Source organism: Protomyctophum parallelum (assembly GCF_964188405.1).
Source record: "Protomyctophum parallelum genome assembly, chromosome: 20".
In the NCBI taxonomy this organism is placed as follows: Eukaryota; Metazoa; Chordata; class Actinopteri; order Myctophiformes; family Myctophidae; genus Protomyctophum; species Protomyctophum parallelum.
In genome coordinates, this window is record NC_139718.1 from 32,057,713 (window position 1) to 32,085,452 (window position 27,740).

General features: G+C 41.7%; 2 protein-coding genes across 2 annotated transcripts in view; one reads left to right on the forward strand and one right to left on the reverse strand.

Moving 5' to 3' along the window:
- Positions 1-7,045: 7,045 nt before the first annotated feature.
- On the reverse strand, positions 7,046-13,626 carry gphb5 (glycoprotein hormone subunit beta 5). Its single transcript, XM_083792223.1, has 3 exons — positions 13,353-13,626; positions 9,913-10,111; positions 7,046-7,353 (listed from the first exon to the last, which is right to left on the reverse strand). Exons 1-3 carry the CDS (start codon positions 13,379-13,381, stop codon positions 7,162-7,164), a joined length of 420 nt encoding a protein of 139 aa, XP_083648349.1. The 5' UTR covers positions 13,382-13,626; the 3' UTR covers positions 7,046-7,161.
- A 3,759-nt stretch (positions 13,627-17,385) lies between these two features.
- Positions 17,386-27,740, forward strand: part of syne2b (spectrin repeat containing, nuclear envelope 2b) — a 186,481-nt gene continuing 176,126 nt past the window's right edge. Inside the window, exons 1-2 of the mRNA XM_083791824.1 lie at positions 17,386-17,524; positions 24,916-25,042. Of these exons, the coding sequence (XP_083647950.1) occupies positions 24,955-25,042 (88 nt within the window). The 5' untranslated portion in view covers positions 17,386-17,524; positions 24,916-24,954. The remainder of the gene's footprint in view (positions 17,525-24,915; positions 25,043-27,740) is intronic.

Genomic DNA, 27,740 nt, shown 5'->3' on the forward strand with positions numbered 1-27,740 from the left:
TGTTTTTTTTATCTTTGGGGATGCATTGGTTAATGGTTAACTGACTGACTTATTGGGGGCCTGCTTAAAAAAATCATTGTGTCCAGGACAAGTTACAGAACAAAATTAGAGTGATAATATGTAAGTACAGTATATCAGATTCATTCATGCCTTAGACGATCACAGAACATCCATAAGAAAGTAATATCACAACTTTAACTTGGATTTCGACACCCAAATTGTTGTAAAACCAAAAACCATGATGCTATGTGTCATGGTTTTCAGTTATTCTCGTGAGTGATGCAGTTGTATGGCAAAGTGTAAATTTGGTTGAACCAGAAACCTTTTATAAAAGTGGCCCCAGCAAGAGAACTATAGGCTCCTTGTCAGTCACGGACTATAAGCCATGCATCCTTTCTCTCTATTTTCTACTGGAATGTTACTGTTTTCTACTTTTCTTTTAGTTTTTGTAAAAAGCAATGGCATTGAGTAGCACTGAAATCCCACTATGACTCATGTATTGTTTTACAGTTGCACACACAAACTGTTATGTCAGCATAATAAACACTTGGTCTGGGCTTCTCTCTGTGTTGGTTGTGTGGTGTTTGGTTCTAAAGTACGCTGCCTTGTTTTCAGAACTGAGTTTAGTTTGACTGAAGTATTGTCTCACTGGCTGATCTACTTCTGATATAATAGGTTAGGTTTTGAGTGGTGTGTGCGCGTGCTTGCAGAAAAGACAAAAACAAAGCGTACAAAATGTGCAAGCTGCTCTCTCTCCAGAATGATACCAGGTGCTTAAAGCCGGAGAAGTACTCATTTTTCATACTTTTCAGAATTCGGCTTTTCTCTGAAAGTTCTCATTTTCATTACACCGACAGGGCTGTCAGGAGTCGCACAGCTTTGTGAGGCTGATGCCCTCAGCTATTAGTGCTATATCCTACTCCTGCATACGTTTTTTTTAGACACCTAGAAATATCCATTGCTCAATGTCTCTGGCTTTCTTTCTCAGTGCTCAGAATACCAATTAGAGGGAACTGGTGGTGGCTGAGATACTAAGAGGATCAGTTTAATTATTTTTAATCCTACATAAATATTTTTCAGAATCTTGTTAATGCACTTTGGTCATTTTGATAGGCCCACACGCTGTGTCTGCCTGTTGTATCTTTATACTTTACATACTGTAAAGGCCTATTCATACTCCAGTTTTAGGTGATAAGGTGACCACCGAAATGATGCATTGTGTCGCTCTACTTGCACACTTATACAGTAACTGTCCGTCTATCTATCCTTACCTACTCGCATATCTTTTATTTATAGGCTACTATGTGCGTGTGGCGTAGCAGTGTGGGTGGTCTGAATCTCCACGGCCAATTATCGGTAAGACCGTGGGAAGATTATGTTTTGTTTCCTGTGGACGGTGTGTACTGATGCTGAAATAGGGAGGAAGAATTAACTTGTCAAGATGTACCCATAAGAGCTACAGCTATGCCACCTGCGGCTCTGCCTGGCAGAGCAAAAGCACCCCCCAGCTGCCTTCACAAGGAACAAAGGAGGAGCCGTTAATTTAGGGACAAGATAGCACCTCTTAATTTCTGTCTACTCGCTTTTGTCTCTTTCTTTATAGGATAGGCCTACCCGAACTGACAGCCAGCACTGGGACTTTCTGTGAGAACACATCATCTAATTGCTCATAAAGGTTAGAAGTCACTGAAGATTATTTACAAGATCTTTCTTTTTTTGTCTTTTTAGTGTCAGTCATGATGTTTGCCAGCAGCTGTTTCTTTTCTCTCATTGATTTTTAATAAGAGGAAGTCGATGTTTGTCTACATCTTTAGAATTTCAATAGGTTGCCTTTAGTCTGTTTAAACAGCAGATCAATGTGGCAATTAAGATCCAAGAGACACACTGAACTGAGATTGTTTCATCTATTATTAATTTAACAGAACCTGCTGATACCACCCCTAACAGGCATTTCTGCTGATTTCAATGAAGGGATTTAGTATTTAGTCTAAATCAAGTTTAGAGCCTAGATCTGATATTGCTTGCTATGGGATTCATGGAAACTCCATAGCACAAGCAATAATTATAGGCTAGAATATAAAACTATTCCATTGATTTGATTTATTTCCATATTTTCTGTGAACTCAGCAACGATGTACAACTCCTTTAGCTCCTTTTACAGACCCAGAACAGGACCACAATGGAAACGGGTGCAGTACTAAAAGTGAAACAAGGATTTCTTTTGTTATACCATGCAACTAAAAGTTGACTAGTCTCCGTTACATTTCAAAGGGCTTTACAGACACACATTTTGAAACAAAAAGTGTGTGTGTGTGTGTGTGTGTGTGTGTGTGTGTGTGTGTGTGTGTGTGTGTGTGTGTGTGTGTGTGTGTGTGTGTGTGTGTGTGTGTGTGTGTGTGTGTGTGTGTGTGTGTGTGTGTGTGTGTGTGTGTGTGAGGGTGTGTGTGTGTGTGTGTGTGTGTGTGTTACATGCACGCGTGCGCGGTACATGCACAGATGAACAATGTTGCCCACACCATATGGATCTAGCAGGGCTATAGAAGCATTACGAAAGACCACCACCACCGCAGCAATTAGAGCTGCTGCGGTCAGGCAAACGCCTACGCTGCCACAGAGCCACCACCGAGCTTGGAAGGACCCAGCAGTCTTAACCTTTAGTTACCCGCTCAGCAACAGCTTCTTTGGACAATATCTGCACAAATTGTAAATTATTTAGCTCACACAATTACTATACATGATGCCACATATCATGTTTATTGTTATTTGCACTATATACTTTGGTCCTTCTGCTACACTAATGCTATTGTATATTCATTATATCTTTAATATATTCTGTATATTATATATCTTTTCATACAGTATGTATGAGCATGAGTATGCTCTGCCGTCTCTCTCCTGCCTTTCTTGTCTGCCTCTCCCTCCTTTCATCTTCTTCTCTCTCCCTTCCTCTTCCTCTGTCCTCCTGCCAAGAGTTGTTCCAGATCACCCCTCTGCACACCTCCTCTTCTCCACCCCACCCCCCTCCCAGCAGCCCAAGGAAGAATCTGTAATGTCAGAAACGATTAGAACAACAGGGACCGTTGGATGCGCGCACGCCGCACACACACACACACACACACACACACACACACACACACACACACACACACACACACACACACACACACACACACACACACACACACATGCCATCAACATTAAGAGCACCAGAGATCCCTGGACAGCCGCCTCCTCTCCCCTCTTTTTATTCATTCGTTCGTTCGTTCATTCATTTATTTTGCCTAGCTGCTTACTTTTGGTTTATTCCCTGCTTGGTGGCCATGTTGATGTATGGTACTGTACCATTGTCTGAATAGCTGGCTGGTAATGAATCTTTTTGTAACAGGCATACTGCTATCATTGTCACTCATGAGTCTGTATGTGCCATTGGTCTGCTGTGAGTCAGTGTTTTCAACAAGCATGTAGATGCTAATTTATTCTTACACCAGTTGACACATTGTTAATCACTGTCACTTATTTCAGCTGGTGTATATTTCTAGTTAAGCTGGAATAGTGACGTCAACATACAGTACTGACCCCGGTGTGTCCTTTAATACCAAACCCCTTTACCAACTCACCCCCACGAGATGTTTTAATGTAGTTAACAGTTCATTTAGTATTTCCCTCCCTCTCTGAAATCTGAAATTATCTTGTATACAGATTTATTTGTATAGTAGTCGATCTCTATACTCTGTAAAATTAAGAAAGAATAACATGACACAGAGATGGTGACTGCTTAATTAAGCAATTAACACATTTTTTCCATGTAGCCCATGTTTTGTAATGGCATCGTCATGCTATTATGCCCGTGGATATACAGAGTTAACTTAATAAGATGATAAAACCTTTTATATAATCACCAACATGAATTATGTTTGTTATTTACAGCTAGGTAGAGTAGTGGGGCGAGATGGAAAAGGGGCGACCGTACCTGTTACCTGACGATGTTACCACTCAAAGCACTTTACAATACAGTGCCTATTCACATAATCACACACCAATGGCGGCATGCAAGGCACAAACCAGCCTGTCAGGAGCAGTTAGGGAATCTGTGTCTTGTTCGAGGACAATTGCCAGTGGGGAGCAAGGATCAAACTGGATCTGATTCCCAGGTGACCACTCTACCTCCTGAGTCACACCAGCCATACTGTAGCTTGTTCCCAGCCTACCTATGATTTGTGGTTAGACTGTAGACAGCTAGTAGCCTCGGTACCCAGGCATTTATTTTTCTCAAAAATTAAAGCCTGGGGAAAAGCATTGGAAGATCCGGCATATAGCCCCTTCCCTGTTTTTTGTTAACCAATTTCAGTGCCATTTCTATTGGCCGTTGAACACAATCAACGGCCAATAGACTTTCATAATGGGGGAAACCGAATTGGCCAATAACAGCGGGGCTTTTCTAACTGCGGTGGGATAATAATAAATCATCGCAGACATCCAAGCGAAAAGAAAAAACCCCAACAAAAACAGCCAGTCAAAGTGGGTGGATGACATCACAGATCTGTGAGAGTGATATCGATATACAGTTCTGAAGTTTCTACTGGGAGTCCAGCATTGACAGGCTTTTCTCAAAAATGTGATGGAGAATGTGATGGAGCATGTTCTAGCACAAACTGATACATTGTCATTTGTCAGTCATTACTTGCGCAAGCAGAGCGCGCAAGTAATGTTTTCGCCCGGTCTCTTCCGCCGTGACAACTAATTTTAGATGGTGTACACTGTGTTAAGTGTCACTTTCTGTGTAATCTAACCTGTCTTTTCTGTTTGCTGTGTCTGCGTTGCTTTGAGATGCCTTTTGGGCTTCCTGAAATAAGGATGGAATCGATAGTGGCCAGAGAGATTGTCTTTTTGCATGAATTGATTTGTTGTCAGTCATTGTTGCTGGTTTTCCCAGAAATAGCGAAAATAGCTGGTCTACAATACATCACACATTTGAAATTATTTGAAAGTGTAAAATAGAACTCAACTACAACTGCACTCTGTCGAGTGCATACTTGCTTGTTGCACACTAGTAGGCCATAAATGGCCAACTAGTGCGCAAGCAGAGCGCGCAAGTCCTTTCGACCGCTGTAAACTGTCAAATCTCAGTATCTCTGTGAAGGAACGTTTGAAATGTATACTTTTTAGATGTAACTATTTGCTACCTACCTACTTTATGCATATAAACACCTAGTATTATTAAGTATGATTCAAGTTTCTATCTATATAAGTTTGGGTTTTGCTATTTTATTTTTACTGATTATGTATATAGTATACGTATGACTAGCTCTAAATGATGATGTAAGAGATATGGTCATTTGTGGTCGTTTGGTCCCAGCAAAGCAGGCATATACTATATAGGCATATACTATATAGTATATACATAGTATATAGGCATATACTATATACGTATACATATATACTATATAGAGTGTGTAGTTGTAAGTTGATTAGCGGTATACTGTGGTTACTTTGCGCCAAAAACTGTGACAGCTGTCCCGCCATTTGATGTTTATGCAAGAAAACAGCAAATCTGTGCCTGGTTTGCTGGGACCAAACGACCACAAATGACCATATTTCTTACGTCATCATTAAGAGCTAGTCATACATATACACACCACGTACTCTGGTCCCAGCAGATCAGGCACAATTTGCTATTTTATTTTTACTGATTATTTATATAGTATACGTATGACTAGCTCTAAATGATGACGTAAGAAATATGGTCATTTGTGGTCATTTGGTCCCAGCAAAACAGGCACAGATTTGATGTTTTTCTGCATAAACATCGAATGGCGGGACAGCTGTCACGGCGGAAGAGACCGGGCGAAAACATTACTTGCGCGCTCTGCTTGCGCAAGTAAAGAGGTAGCCTACAGCCTCTTTGACATGTGGTTCCTTTGTCACTAATGTTTTCTTTTGTATTCATTAATTCTTTTCTTCAATTCTTTTCAATTCAGATATCGGCCTAACTGTCGTTTATTTACCTTTTGTGTGTGTTTTGCAGTGTGGCTCAGAGCCTCTGCCTGATGGCCTCAAAAGTCTGATATCTCCCCCGGTCCGGATATCCCTTTGGTCTAGTGGTTGAGATGTTCGACTTTCACGCGGGAGACCTGAGCTCGAATCCCGGGTGTTACACGTGCGTGTGTGTGTGCACTGTGTGTGTGATCACACTTCCCAATTCCTCACCAAAGCAAAGTGCCCCCTGAAGGACGTGAGTGGAGTGTGACCCCCTGGAGTACCTTAGTGACAAGTGAGTACACATCCATTACATAAGCCCTCTCTCTGGGACAGTGGGGAGTGATAATGCAGCCAAGACAGTGGTTTCTCTGATGACAGCTGCCCAGTGGTAATCATAGTCCTAGTGTTCAGATTGGTTAATTAAAGCCTAATTAACTGACAGATAGCTACTCACACTTCAGAAGCCAATTATCCACTATCGTTAGTGGCCACCAATTACAGTAAAAAGCCTCACAATGATTGCATTGTTTTATTGTGATGTTTTATGGCTGGAGTTTCATGGATGGTACATTTCAGACCATACAATAGTCTATTACAATACATGATAATTACATACAATATTCTAATCTACACCATATTACAATGATCAAAATGAAATCATTAAATTAACAGTACCAAACATTGGTCCCCATCACCATGAACAAAGATGAAAAATGTTTTTCAAAAGTATCCTAAAATATGTTGAACTGATTAATAAACAATCTGTCAGGAGTCATTACTAAGAAGTCCGACTAATTCATTTGTGTTACCTGCCTTTTCAGACATGTGTTTGTTTGTGTGTGTGTGCGTGTGTGTGTCTGTGTGTGCGCGCAAGCCGCGCATGCATGTGCTCGGATAAGTAGTGTGGGTAAGAGTCATGCATGTGTCTAAATATATAGATAGATATATAGTGATAGATAGATTGTGTGTGTGTGTGTGTGTGTGTGTGTGTGTGTGTGTGTGTGTGTGTGTGTGTGTGTGTGTGTGTGTGTGTGTATGTGCGTGTGTGTGTGCGCGTGCGTGTGTGCGCGTGCGTATGTAAGCAGCAGCAGGCAAACGAGTAGCTAAGGATATGCATGGTTACCATCTCACGTCAGCCGTGAGATGGTAGCCGCTGTGTGGACATGGTCTATCGGTAGTATCTCAGACTGAGGTGATGCACTCCGTGGTGCTGGTGACACAGACGCCACAGTCACACCTCAGGGCCACAGGGTAGCTGTAGAAAGGATCCACCTTTGCTGAACAGTTGGGTAGACGCACCGTCACTATGCGGCTCTCGTTGTAGGTGCAGACACGCTGGTAGGACTCAATGAAAGGAGGGTCTAGAACCGGCTTCTGGAAGGAGAAAGAAACAGTCCAGTTTACATTCAAAATAGAATCAGAGATTTTATTGCTCCAGTATGATAAATAAGTTTGAGAAGAAATGAGTTGATAATAACATGGGAGTGTACAATGCGCTTAGACGCTAGCCGGAGATGGATTGCTGAGGTGGAGCGCCACACCTACTGTAGTATTAGCTCCCAGTAATTACTTACCGCACCCAAGCCATGCTACTCATACACAGCATATTGAGGTTCATAATTAAGAGTGGTCACAGCGTTTGGTACAGTGACAACCTAGATGATTAACAGGACTATGGTATGGATGATGTACAATGTACATTGTGTGTACATTGACACAGACATAAAGGACTTATACAGTACAGTGCAGTGCAACAGACATTGATGACTTGACTTCACTTACACATTTTTATGTAATTGTTGGACAAAGCATTTAGCCGGCCCTTCAGCAGTGCCTTTGAATCAATGTTAAATTGTTGATTTCTGTGGACTTATATTGAAGACACTAACCTACTCGGAAACTATGCAAGTCTGTGTCCCTTTTATTACCCATATCGTCACCTTCTTAAACTAATGGCCCTTGACTTTATGGGGGGCCTAAGTCAGCTCCTAATGACTCTGGCCACCTCTTGTAAAATCACCAGTCCTAATTGAAAAGGATCATGCTGATCGTATTATGTTACATAACTTACAGTGTTATTTATTGCGACCGCAAGTCGCAGTTAACTATGAAATCGTGCATAAACATAATGCCCTTGGGTCGTCGGCGATTGGCATGCTGAGTTTGAAAGCGGTCAGTCGGACGGTTCTCGAGATGCACTAGAAGTACTACAGGAGCATACAGACACCAGTCAGACATTTTGTGCATTTATCATTTTTGGTCTGTGTGGTATTTAAGACTAAAATGTTTTTCAAGTATATAAGATTTGTTTTTATCTGACAGATAGTCTATCTCACTTCTACTGTACCTAGGGACGTTTTTATGCCTAAGATTGCCTACCCCTGATTTAGAGCACGTGTGTGTGTGCTTTTTGGTCAAATGCAACAGGCCAAAAAAGAAACCATTAGAGATCAATAGAACAAAAATGTGAATACATTAACCAATACAATAACCTAACCAAGAAACTTACATGACACATACATTTTTTTCAAAGCATTTGAGGCATTGTTAACTAAACTACTATTGTCAGCACAATTCTGTCAAAACTGTACACCTCTCCTCCCATTTCTCTTTACATTAACTCAGTTTTTCAGCTGCTGGATATTAACTGAACATCAGTGGGACAAATCTCAGCATTTCTCTACAGCTCTCTGTTCTAATTTGGTGTGTTTACACTGCAGACTTAGATACCTGCTGTATTTGACACAAATCAAATGTTTTTCCAGTCTAATACAATACACTGCTGTCTTGAAATGACGTCAGATCAAATGCTGTGCCAGGGCAGGAACTTTAGTACATAGACTAGGTTTTTGCATGCTGTAGGTCTAGAACAGGTCTACTGTATAGTAGGTCTACATAAACCAAAGTAGTTTTTTATCTAAATGGAATTATGGAACAATATCTTGCTGTATGCAGCAAATAATGTATCTGGTCTGTCTCTCTGCCTGTCTAAACAACCTAATCTGTCTCTGTCTAGAGTCAAGCTGATCTTAGTTATATCATAATATCGTTTTTAATACAACTTGTCAGTTTTACTTTTTGTCATCTCTCACTGTAATTACATTACATTCCTTGCCTCTCCATTGCCTCGCTCTCCCCCATTATCACACTCCTTCCTTGGTCTCTCTTTCTCAGATCATCAGATCATTGAAAACAATCACTAATCAACTGAAATCCGACTATCTACATTCAGTCAGGATTTAAAACTTTTTTATATTTTTATCAGTGCTTCATTTGACACCTTTGACCACTGCATCCTATTATGGGGACTGAAACTATTAATTGGCTTTATAAAGGAACTGCATGAAGTCCTATTTATCAGATCAAAGATCAAAGTTTGTACACATTGAAGGGTGAATCTTCCATGTGCACAAAGGTTGGCCACAGAGTTGCACAGGATTCTGTGCTTAGAGCAATCACTGTTTATTCTTTATTCAGATCCTCATTAGCTTCCGCTGCCGCAGTCCCTAGTCTTCCTGAGCTCCACATACAACATCACAACATAAAACAACATACTGTATAATGCTTCCATTGGGTAATCATTTGTAAACACATTTCCTGCTGGCATATTTTCGGGCACCTTACCGTAGATTGCCAGGCAAAAACTACAATGTGATATCATTTCGCGGGTCCTTCATCGGCCATTTTGAAACCGGAAGTAAGAGCGCATCCTGTCCGTCGCTCAATCGGTAAGAGATAACCTTTTTAACCTGTCAGAAGACGGGTGTGGCAGGAAATGATATTCATCGTTATGCAGATGATATCCGGTTATATTAATTAAATAATGAGATGATGTGCCATATGTGATTTGATTTGCCGCTATATTAATTAATTAGACTTGACTCTGTCTCTCTCTGGACAGTATGTCCCTCCCAGTTCTCCTCCTCATCTCACCTCCCAGGTCTCACAGCGGCCCCAGCAGGCATCTGTGGTGATGTGCAGCCCCCCACAGCCAGGCTTCCTGGCGAGGAAGGTGAACTCGCGCACAGCACAGCCAATGAACCGTTTCAGGTTGACAGCCGAGGTCCGGTGGATGCCTTCTGGTTGCAGAGACGTCCATATCAGCAAACAGGACAGTACCAGACCACACCACCTGATATTGGGTTGAAGTTCAATGGCAAGCTTTATGTTTCAGGCAGGTGGTAACTGGTAATTTAATAAATGGGAGTTATGTTTATTAGTCTTGGACTCTTGATACCAGACCCCATATTGGCTTTGGTTAGAAATGTATTCAAAACTATTTCATTGACATACTGTAACAGCTTAGAAAAGTTAGTAAAGTCTCATGTAAGAAAATCACCTATATTATCTGATCTTGCCTAGTTTCCAACCTCAAGGTCCTGTGTTTGATCCTGGTGCACCGTCAACTCAGTTTATGAGTATAGCATGGCTTTGGTAACTAAAAGGCCATTCACACCAAGCACTATAAATATATCCTATCCTATCCTATCCTATCCTATCGTATATCATCATACTACGTATAATTAACTCAATGTCTGTCTGAATGTGTGTCAGAAACAATGCCGTAGCTCCTCACTGCCTGCACCAATCGCTCCCACTTTTCACACAGGCATTGACCATAATAATATGGAGGTCTTAACGAAGCCCTTTTTCAATTTGACAAATTATTGATTATGAATTTATTTATTAGTGCATTAAAATCACCCATTCACTTACTTGGGAATATGCGAAAACTCACATCAAGTATTTTTCTCTCAGAAACCGTTGGAGCTACAGTCACAACACTTGGAGGGGAAGTTCATAATAATTATTAAATTAATAATAATAAATAATAATAATAATAAAATATATATATTTTTAAATCGGTACACATGATCTCTGGACCTATCCGATGAAAACCCAGTATTTTCATAGTCTGTATCGTTCGGCTGTAATTGGAATCCAAAGTTAGTGGGAGGGTCCTGTTTTACAAAAAAAAATCACAAATCACCAATGGAATGTCCAATCCACCCCACATTTCATTCACATGTCATGGGTGGTTTAATCAAATGAGAGTCCAAAGCAATTCCATTTTCAGACAGGGGGCGCCGCAAATGCGGAAATTTCACTTTCGCAAAAACAAACTTTTGCTTTTGGGGAGATAAAGCACTAAACGTTTATTGCAAAAACATGCTTTTGGGGAGATAAAGTGTGCGCACCGGCAAAAACAGCTAATCTACAAGCTCTCAACATCGCAGGTTGCAAACGCCATGAGTTTTCTTAAGCCAGAGCTCAGAATTGTGCACATTTTGGACGCAAATGCACCTACAATTTCATCTGTGCGACTCACAAAATACATTTGGGAGTACCTGTGCGACTGTCCATATAGTTTCTGTGGTGCATGTCAAACTGGGGGCCCTTCATACTTATGGGGGTCTGTGGGCTAATAAGTGTAAATGTTGCGGTCCTTGCCATGAAAGTATTTCCCTACCATGCATTTGTACGAATACTTTCATGTTATAGTGCTTTTTTATTTATTAAAAAAACACACAAATATATTATACAAGTTAAAATGAACGGCAATAAAGATATTTATGGGGGGGGGGGGGGGAACGGGTGAGGACTAATAAATATAGTTTTAAGTCAAAAAAAAAGAGAGGATGGAAGAGTCCACACCACAACTATAACAAATACAATAATGAACGATATAGTTATACCATAGTTATTATAAATGGTAAATGGCCCTTTAATCGTACGGCAAGTAATGGGTGCTGATTGAAGATATCACACTCCACTCCGACATATTCTTACACTTGATGACACAACACTAGACCCCACCATCTGGTCCAAGGTTGAATTATATTTAAGACTAGAAAAAGTGCCCTTCCGGGCACAGGTCTCCACCAGGTTATCCACAGATCCGTGCAGTTAGAGGTAAAAACACTTTTCGGCCAGTTATAGCGCCACCTTGAGGCTGAGTTGAAATTGTTCATGTGGCATTTCGTCCTCGGCCTAGTGGGAATGTGGGTGCACAATTTCACGGAAATCACGCGATGTGTTCATGATTTGCAGCATTTTGTTTGAAACTGAGCACTCCTGTGAACTTTGGAAGCCAATCTTAACCAATCAGGATGGAGTCTGATAAATCTGAAAGACCCGTTTCGTTGAATGGCTCTAGAGAGACTGTGTACCAATTTGCGTGATGTTTGGACAAAATCTGTAGGTGTACTGTGCAAAAACTTGTTTTGCACAAAGCGGCCTCCTGGTGGCGCTATAACAGGCCGTTCTGGAAAGTTTGGGGCAGAGGTTCATCGTTGGCATCCAGGGAGTGTGTGTGCAAAATTTGGCATCGAGCGGGTTAACGGTGGCCGAGATTAGCTGTTCACGGACACACGGACGGACGGACGGACGGACACACAAACGGACGGACGGAGTGCAAAACATACTCTCCCCACATGCCTTCGGCCTGGTGGAGACAAAAACAGTGTTTGGTACTAGACAGTATATGGCAGGTTAGCAAAGTTCATTCAGCAAATAACTTACAGTGTTGCCTATTATCTGTGATGTAGTGTGTACAGTCAAGTGCCATTATGGGTCAATTGTCAAGGGTCAATGTCTGCATGTTTTTGTTTAAAAAAGAACACCACCTGCCCTGACTTCACTATAATTAGGTTCATCAAGCTGGTTAAACGTATTGAAAATCAACCAGTAGAGTGCTGGGTTGGAATGATTATCATACTGTAATTACACAGTCTAGTTTTGACCGAACAGCACCACCACATCCCAGTGATATTCATATTTAACATATAAAGTTGAACATATAATATATATAACTTCACAGACAAAACACAGTGTTCAATCAAACAGTCTGACAGGGAGAATCCAGATGGAACCTATTATTCTCTTCTTTGATATAATATTTACTTAAATTTGAGCAATCGGGGACATCCACTCTCTGTCATCACTTACTCAACAGAAATGCAACCGGCAGTTTTTCAGTCAAGGACCTATCTATATTATATGACCAAGGAAAGCCCTTGACCTAAAACATTGCCTATTCAATTTCCATTGCTAACTATACAGATCTACTCCACCAACACACCTGTCACATTGCTTGTATTTAGGTGTGCAAGAGACCTTTAATGGCCAACATCTTAACCTAACTTAACCTACAAATGTCCTGCAATTATTTAAGAAGATGGTGCAAATTTGCAACTCAATGTTTGGAAAGTGGTCCTAATTACTTTTATACTAACTTGAATTGTCTTGTGTACATTTTTACTTTTTGTTATAACATTACATTGTGTGTATGTGTTAATTATGTTGTACGCGTCCAGCTAAATTGTATCAAAACAGTGTGATCATGCTCTTGTCTTCTCATATCTATGACTCACCGTTGTGTCCCTCTCTTTTGTAAGGTCATCTGAGTTTTGGCCTCCCCAAGAGTATAGATCAGCCTAACACCGTAGTCCGCAGCACTAGTCCTAAAGCCAACCCTCCAACAAACACAGTGGCTGCGCTGCAGTCCACAATGGAGTCCCACAGCACAAGAACTGTATGTACCTCGGCAATCAGCTACTGAGAGGTGGCCTATATTGTCTAAAGGATTATCCGTCAAAATGATCAATTACGATGAAGTAACGCAGGGCAAACAGTTACTCAATCTAGATAGTTCCACAGCGCGAGGCCCTATGGCAAGTGGTCGGTAACAACATGCACACTTGTTCTTGTCGTCATGTGCTCCTCTGGGCCCACCGGCTTCCCACTAAATGGATCTGACGGTACGAGCTGAGGCTTTTTATCATTGTGTCCTGTCTATCCACAGCCTACCAGGCAATCAGTTAGTCAGTCAGACAGACAACCAGTCATCCGGGACTGAAGCCTTCTTTCTCTCATTTCCCAATGTGCTAAATCCCCCTTAGGCCCTTCTTACCTGTCCCTGCTCATCAAGTCTTTCAAACTAGCTTTCTCCCAGTCCATTAGCTTGATTAGGGGAAGAACTTGTCCTTTTGTTCATAGCCAGCCACATGGAAGAAAGAGGGGGAAAAACATACTAATGTTATCTACTTGTATCCACTCACTTATCCAAGCTCAATAAACTGGCTACAAGAGACAAGAAAATGCTGTACGTGTTCGTGCACATACTGTGGCAGTAATAAGTTCGACCCTTGAGATCCTGTTCACCATTCTTCCACTTTGTTTGATTCTTTTGGCACACCTCTGCTTTTTGGCAATGACTTGCACATGTTATTTCTTCGCAGTCAGAGAGACTAAAAGATGTCTGTTGCTCAGGGCAAGTTTTAGGCTTATTACAGGGCAATTCCTTCAGAAGATAGCATGAGTGACAGTGGAGATCAACCAAAAATAAATTGAGAGATGAGGAGGGGGTACTGCAGATTTATTTGTGGAAGTGCCACATCAAGATGCAAGAGCGAGAGAGTTATAGATAGTAGACATGGAAAGAAAGACAGATTATAAGTGCAGGTTTAGCACTTGCTGAGAGACAGGGAGATTAAACCGAAAATTAAAGAGATGCAAAGAAGGGGTAAAAATGACAGAAGTAAGTGATAGAGAAGCAACAGAGATGAGAAGAGGAAACTGTGTTTACTTAAGTGACATAACATAACATGACAGAGGTAGAGAGTATTATTTGGGTGAATCAACACCTGACAGAGAGTTAGGAGATATGAAACAAGAGAAAGATGGGGAGAGGGAAGAGAGATGAAAAGATGGGAGTGTTCCTTTATTTGGGTTGACAAGTGATGAGACACAGAGAGAGAGAGAGGGGGGGAGGATTGGGAACAAGAGGCTATACTAGATTTATTTGGGTGACTATAAACACCTCATCAACACATCTTTAAAAGACGCTGTGGGTCCCTTGTAACTCTTGAAAGCAAGAACCACTCTCCAACAGGCTGAGGGAAAAATTAATCTTTCATGTTAAAGTTGGAAGTTGAAGGCGAAGCAATTAAAGTTATATTAGACAAAAACATGTCGAGGAGGATGAGTCAGTGGAAAATTATGCGTGTGTGTGTATATATATATATATATATATATATATATATGCACGCACGCACTGGTTCAGAGACATTCGATTTCTTTGGAAAGACAAACAGCCTAGAATCGCTTACAATAATTAACTATACCCGGATCCAGAGGGGGGTTAGGAGTCCCAAATGTATTCCAGTATTATCTTTCATATAATGCAAAGTATCCATTGACTCAGGGCCAGGCCCATAAACCCGCTTCTGGTATAGGCAGCAAGGAATGGAGAAGCCCGGCCCACTTTCTAGAAATACTGTAAGAACATATCCTTGGCATCATATGGTACTGTCCATAACCACCATTGATTGGAGAACACAAACAGTGGTCTCAGTTCAGAAACAGCTAAGGTGTGGCAAGGTCACGTAACGGCATCAATGGCCAACAAACACTCATTTCCAACATAGGCTATATAGCCTCCTAGACTATATAGAGCGTTGCAGCATAGTGAGAAAAATAATAATAATATATATATATATATATATATATATATATACACAGTATATAAGTAAAAGTATCAATACTGTCATGTAGACATACTCTGTAGAAGTAGAAGTCTGAATTCAAAATGTACTTACAAGTACAAAGGTATTGGTATTCACTGTCATCGTGACGAGGTTTGCGCCACTTTTTGTCAGACAATGGTCTTATTTATTCAAGTCAAAACATAACCCCAAAAGTCCTAAACCAAACCATCACATTACAATACTGCAAGTGTTTAAACCCTCAGTTTATCGTGTGAAAACAACATTATAGATGTTCTGTCCACGCATTAAAACGGGATTCATTTTGATACATTAGGGTAGATAACAATGTTACATTATCTACTCCAATGTATCTAAATGGGACCCTCTCAATCATACAATAGCATCATAATAACACTTGATTGTATTTTTTGCAAATTTATGGTGCCCAACTCTTGCAAGAATTTGGATGTCGGTGGCCTAGGGATCCATTATCTGATGGTCCGCCTATGCCTCAGTGCGACTGTCACTAAACCATACAACATATAATATAACTGGTCTCACCACCGTCTTGTACTTTCATTCTTTCTGACTATATTATTTATTAGTTATATTAAAACTATGTTATTATTAACTATTAACGTTTTCAAATAATTGTAGTCGAGTAAAAGTACAATATTTGAGTAGAAGTAAAATACTACATATTGGAAATACTCTCCAGTAAAGTAAAACTACTTCAAACGTGTACTTATAAGTACAATACTGTAAATACTACTGTAGGCTGGCTACTTGGTTATTTTCCACCACTGGTAGTAAATAGTAACTGGCTAAATCTTATGGTAATTTAGATCTGTTCCGATTAGGGTGTCACCCTTGCATATAGATAAAACCTATAAATAGTTTAAGGAAAAGGCAAAAAGGCAGATTGCTTAAATGTTTCTAACCCTATTCTGTATATCAGAAACAATACATTCATCTGTGTCAGGTTTCTTGGCACTATAATTTTATCTGACATTGGAATTTGGTGGAGAAATGACCAAAAAACTGACAAGCCTAACCTGTAATGACCAGTTCCTCCCTGTTGCTTGTATGATACTACAGTAACCTCTAGTGGTCACTTGTTATAGTAGCTAACTGACTGTATTTATGGCCGATGAAAACTAACCACTCTCAATAGTCTACAGTACTTTAACAATAGCCTATAGCATTTTTTAGATGACACTGTTATCCACAGCAATTAACTGAACCTGCAGCCAACCAATAGAACGTTTTACGGGTCATGGTGGCTATAGTACTCATAATATTACTGTGATTAGAGTACTGTTTTAGATTAATTTAATCTTAATGAAAAAATCTTAAAATGTATTAATCTAGACTTTAAAACCTATGTCTAACATGGTTACCATTTGTAGGCTACTCTCAGTAGGTCATTTCAACTACGAAAATGTCAGAATCGAATACACAGCTACTATGACCCCGAACATCATAATAATAATATTAATATTAATAATAATTGATAATAACAAACGGGGGGGGGGGGAAACAATTTTAGCAAAAAGATCCTGTACGGAAATTGCATAGCCTACACACTACTGGCTACTGTAGGTAAGCAGCTGATTATGCTCATCATGGGTCTCTTGAGCGCCTGATGAAGATGGACAGAAATGTGTAGTTGGAGAAAGTGAGATTTTTGGTGAGTCAGTCATGCAGGGAATGAACCGTCAACACAGGTGACAGATAAGTAGGGCTACTAAAATTAGAAGTGCGTGCGTGTGTGCGCACCCCTCACTGGTGGTGACTATTTTTAGCTCTCCACTGTGATGTCCCTGTCACGGTACATGGCTCTCGCCTCTCCGGTAACAGTCCAGGGCCCCACTCACTATAGCCTACATATGGAGAGGGGTGTGTGTGACTTCGTTCAAGCGTATCACAGCGTGTTTGTCAGTGCAATCGTTTACATCCGATTCATTATTGTTGCACGGACTTGCATCTACCGGTACATTATTTAGGCTACACCCAACGGCAACACCAAGCTCACGAGCCGTCGACTTTAGATGCATGTAAGTATGCTTCAACTTCTCCCCGTTAATTCGTCTCAAACGTCAGTCTAATGACTACTTGGCTTTGATTCTGCACTGTTCTTCCCCTTGGCAGCATTATTTCGTGACACGGTTTCGGTTTGTAAAGAAACAAATTGCATTTGCAGCAGCTGTTGGCTAATTAATGCTGTCAAGAAAACACACCAAGAAACTTTTCATGCTGCATGGCCCCCCGATAATTACACTGTTCTCTGGGCTTGTTTCCACTCAAAACGACTCTATACAGTTTTCTAACCAACAGTCAGCAATAGGATATAGCCGTTACTTTACGTTCATTTTATCAACATCCCGACCCTCAATGACTAATTATTAATTGGTACAACACTTGGGTAACGCCGCTGTACTGTTTGAAGCTCTCTCCTCTGGTGGCAGTCACGTGACCAAACGGCAAAACGCGCTATTTTTGGCCCCTGACAGACAGGTTGTCGGCGACATTATCTAAACGTCACATTCCGAGAGAGAGAAAGAGAGAGAGAGCGAGAGAGAGCAGTTTTAGTGATGAAGAATATATTGTTGTGAGGTAAAGTTTTCTTAAAGTTTGTCTTTCTTGTTTTGGAGGGAGACAGAGAAACGTTTGATATAATAATTATTTTATGCTTTAACATGAGTGAATTGGAGAATTTTTACGGCGAATCTGTTTAGCCTACGTCTACTGATGTGCTGGCAAGCCTGGCATCATAACATTGGATAAAGATCGTCGCTGAGTTGTATCTGATAAACTATTGTATTGATGATCTGACTACTATGCAAATACTACCAGTGCCAGTGGGATGACCTATGCAGCTGCAGATAACTTTACTGATACAAGTGCTTTTTGTTGCCCTGACTGATAGTGGTGTCTAGCTCAGTCAGGGGTGACTGAGGCACTGAGCCAATCTGTTTTTACCCACTGGGTATACTGACATATCCTGGTGTCCTGGGCTTGTGTCTTTCTGTCATTGTACATTACCGCTGTCATTGTACATTACCACACTGGTTTGACTGCAGGGACGGATTAACCCCCCGAGGGCCCCTGGGCCGGTAATTTTTGCAGGGCCCCCATAGCGCGCGTGCGCGCAACATTTTGGTGTTTTTCCGTGTTTTTATCATCTTTTTGACCTAAATTTAACAAAATCAATGGCCAATGAAGGGCCCCAGGAGCCCTTTTCAGGGCGTCAAACCTAGTACCTTACGGTCCAATTTCCCCGAAGGGCCCCTGAGAGCCAAGGGCCCCTGGGCCACGGCCCCACTGGCCCAATGGCTAATTTGTCCCTGTTTGACTGTAGGCCTAATGTTCTACACTGTTTGGCAAACAAATTATCTTGCGAGTTTGTCTGTCTGTCTGTCTGTCTGTCTGTCTGTCTGTCTGTCTGTCTGTCTGTCTGTCTGTCTGTCTGTCTGTCTTATAACTTGTTCAATTGTGAAACTCTTGTCCTTCACCTTGACAGGATTAGTGCCATGGTCTAGTCCATTAAACTACAAAGGGCCTGGAACACTGTCAGTGCTGCATACAGTAGCACACATTGATCTGTTTTAACCTTGAAAAGGTCAGACATGGTACCCATAAAGTTATAAAGAGATGGGATGTGTTTGATCAATGCAATAATTACCGGTAGTTGTTGACTGTTGACTGCATGATTATGTATCTACTCACCTCTGAGATAAAAACCAAGTGCCCACAGATTGTGTTTGGTCGTGACAGCTCATTATAAGCGTATCAAACATGGAAATGTGTGCTGCGTGGTTTGTACAACAGATGGTCCACATTTACTCAGCATAGCTGTGGACAAGCTCCCGCAAGTGAGTTGATGATATGCCAGATGAGCATCATACTTACTGACAAGTTGAATAGTTGCATATCACAACATGCCAGGCAGTGTGGAAGTTTGGTTGCTGGTGAACTAGCAGGGCAGCAAAGAGGTGTGAGATTAACCACATGAACCCCATTGTAGTTATTCTGGGGTGAACATTTGGTGCGTTGTGACAAGTTGGCTTGACAGACAGCGTAGATCTGCTAGGGAGAAGGAGCAGGGCCTAGACCCCTGGGGACTGGCAGATGAAGGAACCTATAGCAGTGGTTCCCAAAGTGGGGTCCTGGGACCCCCAGGGGTCCTTGAGGGAGTTCCAGGGGGCCCAGCTAAATGATAGTTTGGAACCAAATGGACCCTTATGGGGGTCCAAGAGATAGAAATGCCATTACATGGGGGTCTGTAGACTAATATGCATGTCAAACTGGGGGTCATTGAAATAAAATGGGTTGAGAATCACTGCTAGAGCCGTAAAAAGCTTCTCCTATGGGGGTCCCTGGAATATCTTTTCAAATGGGGGGTCCACAGGCTAAATAGTGTCAATTTGGGGGTCCTTGACATGAAAAAGTGCGTACGTGCGTACTGTAAATGTAATAAACGCAGGCATGCCATTGCTGAAGACTGGACCTTCCCTGGATAAATAGACAATTGAGAACATCAAACATTGTACATCAGTTTTGAACTTGACATTATTGGCACTGCAGGCACTGTAGCAGATGAGAGTAAGCCAACACCCAGGGAATTTAGAGAGTACGAAACTATGTGGATCTCACCGAGTCGGAATCCACATACAAATGGCATGGCTCCAATGTGGAACTCGGACTTCCTGTGTCCAGCCTGTTACATCAATACAGTATGATGTCAGTCATCTATGACCAAATCTGTGGCCTACTTGCAGTGGGCATGCAAAGTTAAGTGCTGATCGGATTTGCCACACACACACACACACACACACACACACACACACACACACACAGTCACACACACACACACACACACACACACACACACACACACACGCGCACACACATGCACACACACGTGTGCCTCTTACAGAGCCACACTGTAAAATGCCTTACAATGAGTCAGAACTATTGTAAAGGCTCTTTTCATGAACGTATTGTTTTTTGTAGGAAAAAGTAGGCTACACTGCAAACTCCAGTGTTAATTTATCCACTCCAATTCCAAGAGTGTACAAAAATGTAACCAAAATGTATGTCAATTTATATCTCTCTGTTCAAATGAAACTAGAGAGCATTGCCTCTCCCATGTTTCATTATCACAAAAGTTGTGGGTGTGTCTGCCTGAGAAGGCATGGCTTGACAGGTTAAGCAAGACGCCTTGATTTATCACCAACAAACAAACAAGCATTATTATGAAAAGTGTACTACAGGTCAGGTATACAGGTAATATGTAAAAGTTAAACATAATAGGCTACTGCTACTACATGTAGTATTATGACCACTTAACATGGCAGCTGAGTGTCAGATGGGTGGAACTTGTTTAAAGACGTTTACGCCGTGGACAAAGCCAACTCGGATCGTGACAAATCATGACAATAAACACAATGTTTTGGGCTGATCAAATAATTTGTAAAAAGAAAAAGAAAACAAAAAGTGTTGTATCCTGCCTTTTTTCTTCTTTCTAATTATTTGATCGTCCCAAAAGATTGTGTTTATTGTCATGATTTGTCACGAGCCAAGTTGGCTTTGTCCGCAGTGTAAACGTTTTTTTACTTTTTGAAATGAAAAATGGGGAAAATGAACGGGGAATTATTTTCTGGGCCTCTCGTCGGGGGCGGGACTGCAACCCTCTAGAGGCCCTCTGATCCAGAAACAGTTGGGAACCACTGTGCTAGAATCTAGCACGGTGGTGCTTTAAGATTATCTATCAGCATAGTTACTAGTATAGACTAGAGCCTGACCAATGCCACTGATTGAGCATTGATTTCTATCAAATTGAAAAACTTACATTTAATTAATTAAGTTCTCATGATTCATGACTATGACTTGTCTTTACTGCGGCTCATGTTAGAAAGCAACTGTGATTTGTTTGAGTTTTGAGGAAGCCATTGGATTCCACTAATTTAAAAAAAGGCTCCACTTGAAGAGAGTTGAAACTTGGTTGAGGCAAGAATCCACCACAGCGAACCCAAAGTTTATGCTATTGTGTTTTCATGCATTTCAAAGTGTGGATTCTAACACACTGGCCAGTGGCTACTGAGCTTTTTGGACATTGCCTATCTGGAACTGTCACAGGGGCACAATTTAACTGTGGACAATCTTGATAAAAGATCTGAAGGACCTGCTGACTCTGTGATGCAGACATGCAGTGGATATGTTGTGGGTTGTTTGTTTAATAGGATGGTGGAAAGCGGGAGGGTTGGGAATGGATGGGAGAATGAAGGTTGAGAAAGGGGAGTAAAGGCTCATATACATAGTCTGGATTTACGGTGGTTAGGTGACCACCGAACTACAACATGACGTCACATGCCGCGGTGAAGAGCAAACCACCGCCACCGCTCCAGCCCTTCTCTCTGTTTTTACTCACCACCGCTCAATGTTATTTCAGCTCATTTATGATGTTAACGTGTCTTATTGTGATTTTATTGTCTTAAATAAAAAACATTTGATAACAAAAAAAAATGTTATTTCAGCTCCGGTGGTCAGCTCACCACCTGAGCGGTGGTCACCTCATCACCGAAAATCCAGACTATGAATAGGCCTTAAGGGGGTGAGGGTGAGAAAGGGGGGTGGGGGAGGGGTTGAAATGCATTCTAATGATTCTAGCTGAAAACAGTTCCCAGAGAAAATATAGATAATTTAGAATATGAATGGAATTCAACCATCCATTACTTCTTTAGTGAGCAATGAGATGTTTGCAATGTATTGACATTTTACAGTGTACATGAAACATGTACATGTTTCATGTACACTGTTTATGCCCCCCCTGCATAATCTGCAAATACTTTTGGTTACATTTAGGTATTGATTAAGTTTAGTTATGGTTAGGCACAGTAGTCTGTTTACGTTCTGGTATAGTTTTGTGAGTGTCAAGGTTAGGGTAAGGATGAGGAGGGTATTCAGCCTGTCACTGGATTGACAAAAGTAACTCAATAATTCAGTTCTGTAAAGATGTAATGACTTTGTATTTGGAAAATAACAATTAAGCTATTAACGTGCTGTTATTGTTTATTGTACATTTTAATGTACTGTCCACATCTTTATTTTATTTTATTTTATTTTTTTATGTCCAGCTTTGAGGGTCTGTGTAAACACAAACATGGAAGACAATGTTGTTGAGGATGCAAATTGCGATTGGCCAGAATGAGATGATGTATGATGACATATGATGATAAGAAGGCCCCTTTTTCCGGAGGAGTGTTATGCTCGGTGTCCTCTGTGTTGTAATTAGACCTGTCCTAAATGACTTTGACTCAGCGACACTCTGTCAGGGGCTTCTCTTTCACTCCATCGTGTTCTCTCTGTCTCTGTCTTTCACTCACAGTCTGGCCCAAACACATCGTCCACTCTCCATTCTGTCTCACTCTTTCATCCTTTTCTTTGAATCTCTGTCCATTTCTTTCTACATTCTCTTCCTTCGCTCCCTTCTGCTCTCATTCTCTCTGTCCTTGTATCTTTCTACTGTACCTCCTACCCAATCTCTCTCTCCCTCCCTTTCTATTTTCCTCTCTCTAGCAGCTGACATGAAGCCTTTAGATAGTTCAGATGTCACGCTATAGTGAGTGAAGCATCGACGCAGCACATACCCCACCACACAGGCACATGTTTCACAGCCAGGCTAGGTGCACTTCTGTGAATGGTCCCCTGTCCGTGGGCCCAATGAAGGTGCAGTGCACCGGTCCAGTTGTTTAGACTATTTTTAGACTGGCGTTTATGGCCTTACACATTGTGTGTAAAGGTTGAATAGCTCATTTGGATATGCATGTTATGATTTGTTTTAGTTGGCCTTTAGATGGTCTCAAAGGACAACACAATGAGAGCCAGAAAGTTTGGCCAATTACAAGAACGTATTTTAAACTTCAGTGTGATATATCAAATAAATCACCTGGCATCAGCTTGATTGAAGTATAAGTGAAAATCTGCTCTATTATTGTTTCCACCTGCTTATTTTGGCCTCGACACCTCAGTGTCTTTTCCAAAGCCGTCAGTCATATGTTGGTGATCATCCATCAAAACTAGTTAAAATCAAACTTCAAACACTGATTCCCCTTCACAGAGTGATTGTTTGAGCAGGCGTGTAGAGAGACTCGTAAATGTCACACATTTTTCTTGGTTCACTTATCCATATCCCTGGGCTAGCTTATACAAGACACGGCAGAAATAGGCAACCTTTCTGCTTCAACCTGGCACACGAGAGTTGACAGAAAGCAGCGTTTAATTTGAGGCTAAACTCCCCTTGAACCGTCATTTAAACGCAGCAAGTGTGTGGATTTCCTTGGCTTTCAAAGGTGTGCATTCTCAAGTGCAAATGGTGGTAGGGAAATATGCCACTATCACATGTCAATGACTAATTTCCTTTGAGTGCTGAGTGTGAGATATTAATGAAAAGTTTGTTCAGTTTATTCATAAGGAAATACCTGTGAATTCTGCTGACAGAATACAATCTTTGCTCTGCTCCCAAATATACGCTGTAAAAATGTGTTCCTAAACAGTTCACATAAATCTAAAGGTCACTATATGCGCAAGGGCACTTTGTGACAAACACATTTGACTTGACTACAAGAATATGCTGTGTACATGATGGATGAAAAGGTTGTAGTGTGTATGTAGATGTTTGGTTCAATGTTGTGCCTTTCTGCTCTCAGCTGTAGTTGATCGATGTAGATCTGTGTCCAACTTGGTATCTGTGTCAAACTTAGTTAAAGCGTATGATGAGACACCTGACCTACAATACAGGCAGTGTATGTGGGTCTCAAGTGAGGACATGCCCTCTCTCTCAGGCCCCTTTTCCAGTTCCACCAAAATTACTCTGGTTCTAGAACTGGTTCCGTTCTAGATTCTTGGGACCTGGTGCTTTCATGGAACCAGCAGCCATTTTTTGGTTCCAGTTCCGAACCAACTTTTAGGGTTCTGAACCAATTAATTTTCAGTGGAAAAACTCTGAACTGATTCAATGTTAAGCGGGGAAAACCCCGGTGGAAAAGGGGCCTCAGAGGGCTTTGCAAAGAACCACATCCCTTGATGAAAGAAAATGGTCACTGACTCTGTGTTTCTACAGCAATGTATGTAGCTGCTTGATTGTTTTGTAGATGTCGCTGTTAGTGTGATTGCAGCTTTAAAGACGAAGATAGTATACAGAATGATTTTTAAAGGATCTTTTACTAACGTGTGTGTGTGTGTGTGTGTGTGTGTGTGTGTGTGTGTGTGTGTGTGTGTGTGTGTGTGTGTGTGTGTGTGTGTGTGTGTGTGTGTGTGTGTGTGTGTGTGTGTGTGTGTGTGTGTGTGTGTGTGTGTGTGTGTGTGTGTGTGTGTGTGTGTGTGTGTGTGTGTGTGTGTGTGTGTGTGCGCGCGCGTGTGTGCGCGTGCGTCTGTGTGCCCACAGATCGGTGCCAGGCTGATGGGCATCTGTGGATAAGGAAGCATGGCGTCGGGGTCCGACTTCAGAGATGGTCCGGTGGAGAGGGGGGCCATCCCCCTGGATATAGACAATGTCCACATGCTCCTGCAAGGTGAGTGTCCTCTTAGTGAGATGCGAAAATACTTTTCGCTGTGCTGTGCTGTGCTGTACTTGTACTGTACACAGTGTTTCCTGCAGGAAAAGGCCTTGGCATGGTGCTAATTTGATTAATAAATTAAGATTAATTTGGATTATTGCTCTTGTGTTGCTATTGGAGACACTGGGGAGGCACTGGGGGGACACTGGGGAGGCACTGCAGGGGCACTGGGGAGACACTGGGGGGGGGGCACTAGGGGGACACTGGGGAGGCACTGGGGAGGCACTGGGGGGACACTGGGGAGACACTGGGGGGAAACTGGGCAGGCACTGGGGAGACATGGGGAGGCACTGGGGAGGCACTGGGGGGACACTGGGCAGGCACTGGGCAGGCACTGGGAAGACACTGGGGAGGCACTGGGGGGACACTAGGGGGGCACTGGGGGGACACTGGGGAGACATGGGGAGGCACTGGGGGGACACTGGGGGGACACTGGGCAGGCACTGGGGAGGCACTGGGAAGACACTGGGGAGACTGGGGAGGCACTGGGGAGGCACTGGGCAGACACTGGGGAGGCACTGGGGAGGCACTGGGGAGAAACTGCAGCCACTGGGGAGACATTGGGGGGACACTGGGGAGCCACTGGGCAGACACTGGGGAGGCACTTGGCGGAAACTGGGCAGACACTGGGCAGACACTGGGCAGGCACTGGGGGAGGCACTGGGGAGGCACTGGGGAGGCACTGGGGAGGTACTGGACATTTCATATCACACACACTATGATTCACTATCCCCCTCAAAAAAGAAAAAAAAAACGTTTTCTTTTTATTATTATTATTATTATTATTTTTAAGCTTGGCATGGCGTGATTTATTTCAAGCATGGCACAGCGCCATGCCAACAACATTGTGCAGGAAACCCTGGTACAACATTGACAATAAATTGAATATCATCTCATCTCATCTCATTACCTACTTACTGTAACTGGCTTCTAATTAAGACTATTAACTCAGTTAACTCTGTTATTTTGGCAGCCCTGTAATTAAAACACACTGTTGGTTAAATGTTTGTGTTCAATAAAACTGGCTAGCTCTGGTCCATTGCCTTACTGCTCTTGCTGCCGTTGCATTAAGGCTATGGAACTAATTGGCTTCCTGCCTTGCATGAAATGGGAGAAAAAATGTCCCTTTCTGGCCAAAAAGTGCATTTATACGTGCGGTGGGGGGCTCAAAGTGCGTGATAACCTCACCTCACAGTGTGAAAGTACTTGATAACCTCACCTCTCCAGCTCCGTCCCTTCCCATTTCAAGCCTCATAGTCACATCATTGAGGTGAGAGATGTGACTCATATAGCAAATACTCTTCTAGTGGGACAGAGCAGGAGGCTGGAGATAATAAATGCTACATGGCATTAGCTGTGATACATAAGAGTTTTGTAATTCAACACTGTGTGCATGATGTTGGTGATGCTAATGCTAATTTGACAGCATGACATTTGGTGTGAGGGGTTTGGTATTTGGTCTCATGCTCCTGCTAGGCTAGTGGAGAGGTTTGATCCAAAATTAGATGGTTTTTGGTGACATCAGCCCTTCTAAACCAAAGAGAAGATAATACTTTATCTACATTCTAGAACAAAAAACTTTTAAACTCTTCAATTCCCTGTAGGTATTCCAGTTTAATTATGATTTTACTATGTGGATGTGGATGAGATTGCTCTAAGTCTTAACTCTTAAGGTGGCTTTTGTCCTATTTGATTGTTTCTGTTTAATATTTTTGTATTTTGTGCTGGAATTGTATTGACACCGCTTTTTTCAGCCATGATGAGGCACTACAACTACAATTGTATTGTGTGTTCATATCCTCTAAGACAGAGATACTCAATAGCTGAACCTGTGGGCCACATTATGAAAATGGCAAGGCGCCAGTTGATAAAATGACAACATTAATGATACTTTTTTTTATTTGCTTTATTTCCACATCATGTATGAAAAGACAATTATTGCCTTTTCTTGAATAATTCGGTGCAATTAGCACATTCAACACAAACAACTGTTTCCATAAAGCAAACTAATGTACATTGTCTGCTACGTACTGTATTTGTCTGTCTGTCTGCTATCAAGTGGGTTAAGCTTGTTGGAGGCGTGACTTTGAGGATATTAAGCACATTTGATTGGTGGGCCAGTCAAAATTGTGCCGGGGGCCGGAAGTGGTCCGTGGCCCGGAGTTTGAGTATCACTGCTGTAAGGGTTTGTTCCACCATTTGATCTCAGGTGGTGATAGTGGTTCTCACTGTTGACATAGCTGTAGTCTATCCAGACACTGGTAACCTTGAGCACAGTTACCATGTTGTCTCACAGGAGGCTTGACACAGTATAATGGTTGGTTAATTGTGATCTGATTGGCTGCACTTATAATAGATTCTGACACTGTGTCATGGGTTGCACTCTCTCTCTCTCTCTCTCTCTCTCTCTCTCTCTCTCTCTCTCTATGTCCCCCTTTCTTTTTATTTCTTTGTCTCTTTATCTTTGCTTCTCTCCATTCTAGCTCTCCCTGTTTTGTTATATATTTTTGTTATATATTTTAATGTAATATCTCAAAATGTATTCATCAATAGTTTCTTGCTATATCAAGGTCACAGGTGTGTAATAAAAAGCAATAAACAGGTAGCAGCATGTTATTCAGTACATGCCGTCGTAATCTATACTATACTGTTG